The sequence below is a fragment of the Vigna angularis genome, chromosome 7 (genome assembly GCF_016808095.1).
Source record: "Vigna angularis cultivar LongXiaoDou No.4 chromosome 7, ASM1680809v1, whole genome shotgun sequence".
NCBI lineage: Eukaryota > Viridiplantae > Streptophyta > Magnoliopsida > Fabales > Fabaceae > Vigna > Vigna angularis.
Genome location: NC_068976.1, coordinates 33,349,610 through 33,356,962, shown reverse-complemented (window position 1 = coordinate 33,356,962; position 7,353 = coordinate 33,349,610). Strand labels below are relative to the sequence as shown.

General features: G+C 28.6%; 1 protein-coding gene across 1 annotated transcript; it reads right to left on the bottom strand.

Moving 5' to 3' along the window:
• Positions 1 to 4,707: 4,707 nt before the first annotated feature.
• LOC128197698 (WRKY DNA-binding transcription factor 70-like) lies at positions 4,708 to 6,590 on the bottom strand. The gene is made up of 3 exons (XM_052880003.1): positions 6,116 to 6,590; positions 5,560 to 5,661; positions 4,708 to 5,319 (listed from the first exon to the last, which is right to left on the bottom strand). The coding sequence occupies exons 1-3, from the start codon at positions 6,484 to 6,486 to the stop codon at positions 4,818 to 4,820; spliced, it is 975 nt and encodes a 324-aa protein (XP_052735963.1). The 5' UTR covers positions 6,487 to 6,590; the 3' UTR covers positions 4,708 to 4,817.
• Between the last annotated feature and the right edge of the window lie 763 nt (positions 6,591 to 7,353).

The following is a 7,353-nucleotide window of genomic DNA, read 5'->3' as shown; positions in this document are numbered from 1 at the left end:
TATTTTAGAATGTATCAAAAGGCGCATTTCTTTACCTTTTCAGTGTTGTTTTTAATTAAAATACCAATTTTATTTTAATAATTTGCATGTTGAAACTTGTATTAGAAATATTAATGTAATGCTAATTAAACATTAAAAGATTACTTAAATTACTCAGAATTTGGGAAATTATAAGATTAGTATATCTACTATTATGAGAACAAAGTTTTTAATATATGGATACAATCAATAAGAAAAGTTTCAAAATTTGTTTGAGATCATAATGTCATCTAATTTTTAAATAGATATACGTATATATGACATTCCTTTTTCTACAAAGATAAATATTTAAGTTTTTAATTTCATATATAATGTTTATGAGGTTAATGTATTGAACAATAAATAAATAATAATTTTAAATTAGTAAAAAAATGTATATTTCAGATTTCCTATCTTACTATTAATTAAGCATACGTTTTAATTGTACAACACACTAGATACATTTCTCGTATAACCATTATTATTATTTTGCGATATCCCAAATACAACAAACCAAGACTAACACACCTGTAATGTTGCGGACCCTAAACATGAAAAAATGATAATAATCACCAAAATACAACCATAACACCAAGAAAGAGAAAACAGGAATGAAAAAAAGAGGGAATAAAAAAAAGACAATGATAAAAACAAAAATTGAATTATATACTTTGATATTCAAATAAAATATTTTAAAAATACTATTACACTTTTTAAATTATTTACACAGTTATAAACTTTTATTTTATAATTATATAAATATTTTCAAAAATATCATAAGTTTCGATTATTTAAAAAACTAAAATATATATGCGATTAAGAATCGCTGCCTATAATTTGGTTATCTAAAACTAAACTCTATGCTCATGCAATTAAGAACCACTACCTATAATTATATAAATATTTTCAGAAATTTCACTGACTCATCTTTGTTTACTTTCACAGTAAAGCATAATATATTAATATGCAATTGTCAAATCCTATTTTTCACTAATGAGAGACAGTGCACCTTCAAGATCGGTGTTAATGAAAGTCTGCCATTATTCATAACTTTTCGAAAAATAATAATATTTTATAAAAGAAAAATATAAAAAAAAAGTAATAATATATTATTCATAACAATGATCATTTCTCACCTTCAAATGCGCACTGGTGTTGATAAATAAAAGATAAAAAAAGTTAATATTATTTTTTACTCTCTTTTTTAATGATATTTCACTGTGTAAAGGATTTTTAACATCATTTATTTCCAATTTTCTCGCTGATTCTAGAGATATATAAGACATTACAAATTTCCATTTATTTAGAATTTATTACATGGTGTTGTATAATTTATTAGATAAATCTTATAATTTATAAACAAGTTTACTGAAAAATCTAATAACTAAATTTATTATATTTACTTTTAATATCCTTTATACAATAACTACAAGTGCATCCGTTTGGGCTTAAAGTTATATTTTAAGGAGCAATTTATTCTTAAGAAAAACAATAATTATAATATTTTATAAAATGTATTATCTAAAATTATATTTTATGATCTTTTTTTAGTTTATAATCAATACATGCATTTCACACTTTAACAATTATGAGTAAAAATTAAACAAAATCAATAAGTATTATTATTGAAGAAAAAAAAACGTGGAAAGAAAGAAGGACGGAAGCACAAAATAAAACAAATAAAAGGCATAGACAAACCATAGACCAACGAAGATGAAAACTAATTCATCTTTCCATTCGAACTTCACACTTCTTAAATGGAGAATTTAGATGTGAAAATAAAAAGTTATACTTTTTTTTTTTACTTTGTAGATGATTCTTTCTAAATTATTTTATATTCTAAAATAAAATTATTATAATGTTGAATGAATAATTTAAGTATCTAAATAATAATTTAAGAGTAACCGTGGTTTTAATTATAATACTCAATTATTTAAAGGCGGATCAATAAATAGATTTGACGTTAATTGAGTTTTATTTTGTAAAAATCATAATTTCTATAAAAAAAATTGTAGAAATTTTTCTATTTTCTCTCTAACAAACAAAGACCATCGATGGATTTAGGATGAAAAGGATTACAATCTTTTTAGAATATTGGACCTAGTAAGTTCATCTTTTGTCCTTTCTAATCTTTTAAGAAATTTGTTGTATATGTGAAATGTTTTGAGCTTGCATATGATATTTAAGAGTTCAAGATGAATATTTAATTGATTGTTAGTAAGAGTTTTCAATGTGAAGAGCAACATGTGTGATGCATAGTCTATGTGAAGCACTTTTTTTAGTTATGAGTGTCTATCTAAGCAAGGAAAACTAGATTAAGTCTAAATATACTAATAAATGATGGTTTGATATGATGAAGTGATTTTGAAATTGTGATTGGTATAGTGAAACATAATTATTTGATTTTATGGTTGTATATGTGTTGATATAATATATCTAATAAAGTATGTAGTTACTTAAGGGGGTATGTTATAGTATTTGAGTTAGAAGTGACTAGAGATTGACCTCACTTAGATATATTGGATAGACAATTTGGTATGTTAGGTTAGAAGCTAAAATTATGAAATTGAACTGCTTATGTTGTGTTGATTGATTGTTGGTGAGAATTTCTCTATGAGATATCAAATTGATCAAAGTGGTGTTTCTTGTGATGAAATATAGTGATATTGTATTCAAATGAAACATAATAAGTGGTAAATAACTTAGGAATAGTCAAATTGATCAATCAAATCTCATAGAGAAACTCAACTTTTATGGTTGAGTGTTGGATACCCTTGTAGTGTTGTAGGACGTCAACCAAACATTGCCTCACTATCTCAATTGCATTGGGTGAAACTTTAATACCCATGGGTGCAAAAGAGATAGTGAGTTCATTTTTTTGTTAGTGTTGGGCATCACCTAGTGACTGTTGAACACAATTTAAGACCCTCTGTTTGGTTTGCGTTAAGCAGAATTCTAGGCGCACTGAGCGAAAATCCTTAGATTCTTAACTTCGATTAGTGTTTTAATATGGTTATATTAGTTGTATACAAGTGAATAACTTTTTAAGATGTATTTGAAAGTGTACGAATGCATGTCTTGAGAATAGAGGGATTCATAAGGAATGAATCCTAGTTTGTGGCAATTCCAATAGGTTTATTGAATTGAGATTCATGGTTTATTCTGTTAGAATTCCAATTGTGAATCTAAGTTTCAGATTGGGTAGAAATGAGAAAGTGGAGCAGCATATAACAGTGAAGACTCATTAACCCATTTTCTTAAGGTTTTGGGTTGAGAGTAGTGCTGGTTGGACTCATATCTCATTGGTGTTGTATCTTCCCAATAAATCTTATATATTTTCATAATTTTATCTTAAGTTTTAAGGAGGACTGTAAAGACATATTAAATGTTTATGTTGTTATTTATGATTTAATATTTAATTTGTAATAATTCATTTAGTAGTGTAAATATGTTAAATTAAGATATTTTCAAATAATGTTTAGTAGAACATAGAAGATGAAGTATTATTTCAGGACCAATTTGATTCATTATATTGTTTGAATTCTTGTCAGTGATAATTATTGTCATGCCATTAAGAAAAACGTTTACAATATAGTGAAAATTATGTATGAGATTAATCTCTCTTTTATTGAATATACATATATGGTCCTCTATTTATAATAGAATAAATATGAACTAACCCAAAATTCAAATAAAAACTAACAACAAACTAACTAAAGATAAAAAATAAATATAAACATAATATATTTAACATTCATCCTCAAGCAAGCTTCTGTATACAAATCGTATGTACCAAGTTTGCTACTAATATAATCAATAGACTTGGTGAAAATATCTATTCTACACTCGAATGACACCAAATTATTAATGATTTGCAAAGACGACATATAAGACGAAATATCAACTCAAAAGACTCTCCTGAGCAACAAATCTGGAAGGTTTCTCTATGTAAATCTTTTCTTGCGAATCGTCATTAAGGAATACATTGTTGACATCAGTGGATAAAGAAGTCATTGTTGAAGAGTCATCACATTTATAAATAAACTAACAAAAGTCATCATTGCCACGAAAAAAAACATATATAGATAAGTCAAACACAATGGTTATAGAAGAGAGGTCATAAGAGACATTAGTGGAAGAAGAAATTAATGAACATGAGAGAGAAACCTTAAAAACTCAAGATTCTCCAATCAAAGCACCTGAAAAAGGAAAAAGAGTAACTTCAATACTCTGAATAGCTACCTGAGAGGAGACAGGTCATGTGACAAACCTGAGAGAGAAAAAAGAGTGACCTCGACATTCTAAATCATAGCCAAAAAGGAGACAAGACGTGTCACACATATGATGGAAAATTGAGCAGATCCACAACTTCAAAAGACACTGAAAGAGCGTAAAAGCTCTGATGAAGGTGTCATTGATGGCACAGTGGTCACCTAGGTGTGATCTTCGGTCGAAACTGAAACTCTAATAATGGTAGTGGTAGAAGACAGTGGTAGACGATAATACCGCCAATAGCGATAGATAACACCATCATCAGCAACGACGGGTGTAATTCCAGAGGCAAAATAAAAATCCTCAAATACGTTGTTGAATATAATGAAAATTATTTATAAGATTAATCTCCTTTTTCTTAAATATATACATAGAATTATTTATTTATATTAGAAGAAATACACACTAAGTTCAAAATACAAATAAGAAATAATAACAAATTAATTAAAATAAAAGATAAAGAAAAGATAAACGTGGCTAAGTATCTCCATCCCAACAACAAAGCAAATAAACCAACAACCATAGTACTAAAAGAACTGATCTTCATCAAAGTGAAAGTGAGTGTCGAAAAAAACAGATGCCACCCCACCAAAGTCCATGTCCAGATTTTGAATGTCTGCACATGAATATGCATTATCTGCACTGTTATCAAATTTCTTCCTTGAGGGCATAATGGTAGAGTTGAATGGTTCAGATTCCTTCCAATATTCTAACCACATGCTAGAATCTAATAACTTGTGATCAGCAAGATCACTTGATGTGTAAGTTTCTTTGGGAAAAACTGGTTTTGTAGCTAAGTTTGGTGAGCTAATGAGATCATCCTTTACATTGGAGCTACGATCAGAATGCAGAAGATATGATTCTCCAGTGGAAAAATCTGTGGTTTTGTGTGTAACTTTAGGAATGTCATAGCATGTGTGAAGACCGATGTACGTAATTCGATACGTACGTGGATTGTCTTGTTCCAGTTGCACCTGTTTGGTCGCTTTACAACCTTGATCATGCTTGTGACTGCACCTGAAGTAACTCCTATATACAAAATTATTCAAAATGAATAGTTTGTATTGAACTTGAAAGACACCAAAGAAAAATTAAAAGAAGTATATAAAGATGAAAGTGTGAAGACTTACAGAAGCAAATATATAAAATAAAACCTCAAATAAGAAGGTATATCTTTATTGCGGGATCATGTTTTGGAATACTATATCAGAAATATTATAAATCTTTCCATAGAAAAATATAAAAATAAGATCACAAAAAAATATATACCTTGGAAATTCATAATTCAGGATTCCTTTTTGTCCATACTTCCTCCATGCATACTTATCATCAGTGGTGCAAGACAGTATGATCTTTCTCGGTGCACCCTTGCTGCAAAACAACAACAAACCAGAAGCATTTTAATATAAAGAACATAACACATGTTTTCCACATATATAAAATAAACAAAAAAAGGAACATAGCATACTGCAACATATCTAGAATCTGTAAAATGCATCTCTGAAAAATAACAAGGAGTTATATGAACCCTCTTGGATCTGACCATCAACTAACAGAAATCATCATGTTAAATATATAACAAAGTCATAAAATCCAACATATACATAAGTTAGAACCTCGGAAAATCCAACATCTATTCTTAAAACTTTAATGAACGTTAAACATGACACTCTGTGTATGTCCGTACTCCCGTACACATCCCAAATCCTCAAACCTTCTCTCTCAGGAACCAAATTTCTCAGACCAAAGAAGGGTATGTTGTTTGAACTGTAAAACATGTGTCAGTGATTAAGAAAAGCAACATAAGAGAAAATGTGAAGTCAACCATCTATTGTAGCGACCTCTCCCACCCTTTTGGGATCTCTTCTCACTGCAATGTCCAGACGTCGGATCATTGCCGGAAGCGGTCACCGGCGAGCTATATTCGGTAGGATTCAGAAGATTCCGATGAGGCAGCCCATCTGCTGAACTGGGTTGTGAAGAAGAAGAGAAAATAATAGAAAGAGATTGTGTGAAAGATGTGAGGACACTGGCCAGGAGTTGGTGATAAGAGAGAAAGGGTTCACTCCCAGAGGGTTTCTGAAGCAGAATCTTTAGCTCAATAGCTGCTTTTTTACCCTTACTAATTTCTTCCATTATCTCTCTCTTCTTCTCTGCTGAGACACTCTCAGTTTCAGCACAAACCATGTTATTCATGTTCAGTAAGCGTACTGGTTTGGTTTTTCTTTGAATTTCTTTGGAAGAGGCTATGGAAGAAGGAGAACAAAAGGAAAGAGTAGTGAGGAGAAAACTGAATGAACTTTCTGAAATTGAGAATCGTGATAATCTGCTTATACTTCTTAACCTTTTATACATACAAATAAGTTTAAAATTATAGTTGACTAAGTTTATATTTTTAGTGGACTTTAAACGAGATACTTAAATTTCAATTAAGCCTTATAAATAATATAAATATACTATTTTTAAAATAATTTATTAGAACATAAATTCACTCTCCCATTAAGATATTTTTTGAAATAAAAAGTAATTATGTTTGAGAATATATTTTAAATATATATATATATATATATATATATATATATATTAATTTAAGAAGACTAAATGAAAAGTTCTATAAAAATTATTGAATTGATTATCCGTAGGGATTATTCTCAGAAAATTGATTTTCGTATAAATAGAAAATAAACAAATGTTTACAATAACTCACATACTTAATTAACATAATTCTATGAAAAAAAAGGAATCTAATTCAAATACAGTCCTGGTAATTTTATTCGCGAGATTTTTCAAATTTTGATTTTGGTGTTGTCTTTAAAAGAATTATGGGTGTTCATAATTAATCTTCTTAGTGTAACTGTTTCAACTTTCGTTTTAAAGTTAGAATATTTAAGTACGTGTTATATAAAATTAATTGGGATTATAAGCACTTTACAACTTTATTAACAGTTTTCAGTCCGGAAAGTGATACCAGAAATCTTATCTGAAATAAACAGCTTCAATTATATTCTACGGAAAGCGACATCTCTATAGTTTATTATTTAAGTCATATAAGAAATTACGTAA

What these genes read in the sequence shown, in the direction of transcription:
- LOC128197698 (XM_052880003.1), bottom strand. Translation starts at nt 6,486, where the DNA reads ATGAATAACATGGTTTGTGCTGAAACTGAGAGTGTCTCAGCAGAGAAG. An exon ending in AGAGGTCGCTACAATAGATG is followed by an intron (nt 5,662 to 6,115) that starts GTTGACTTCACA and finishes GTTGTTTTGCAG; the next exon opens with CAAGGGTGCACCGAGAAAGA. An exon ending in CTGAATTATGAATTTCCAAG is followed by an intron (nt 5,320 to 5,559) that starts GTATATATTTTT and finishes TTTTGTATATAG; the next exon opens with GAGTTACTTCAGGTGCAGTC.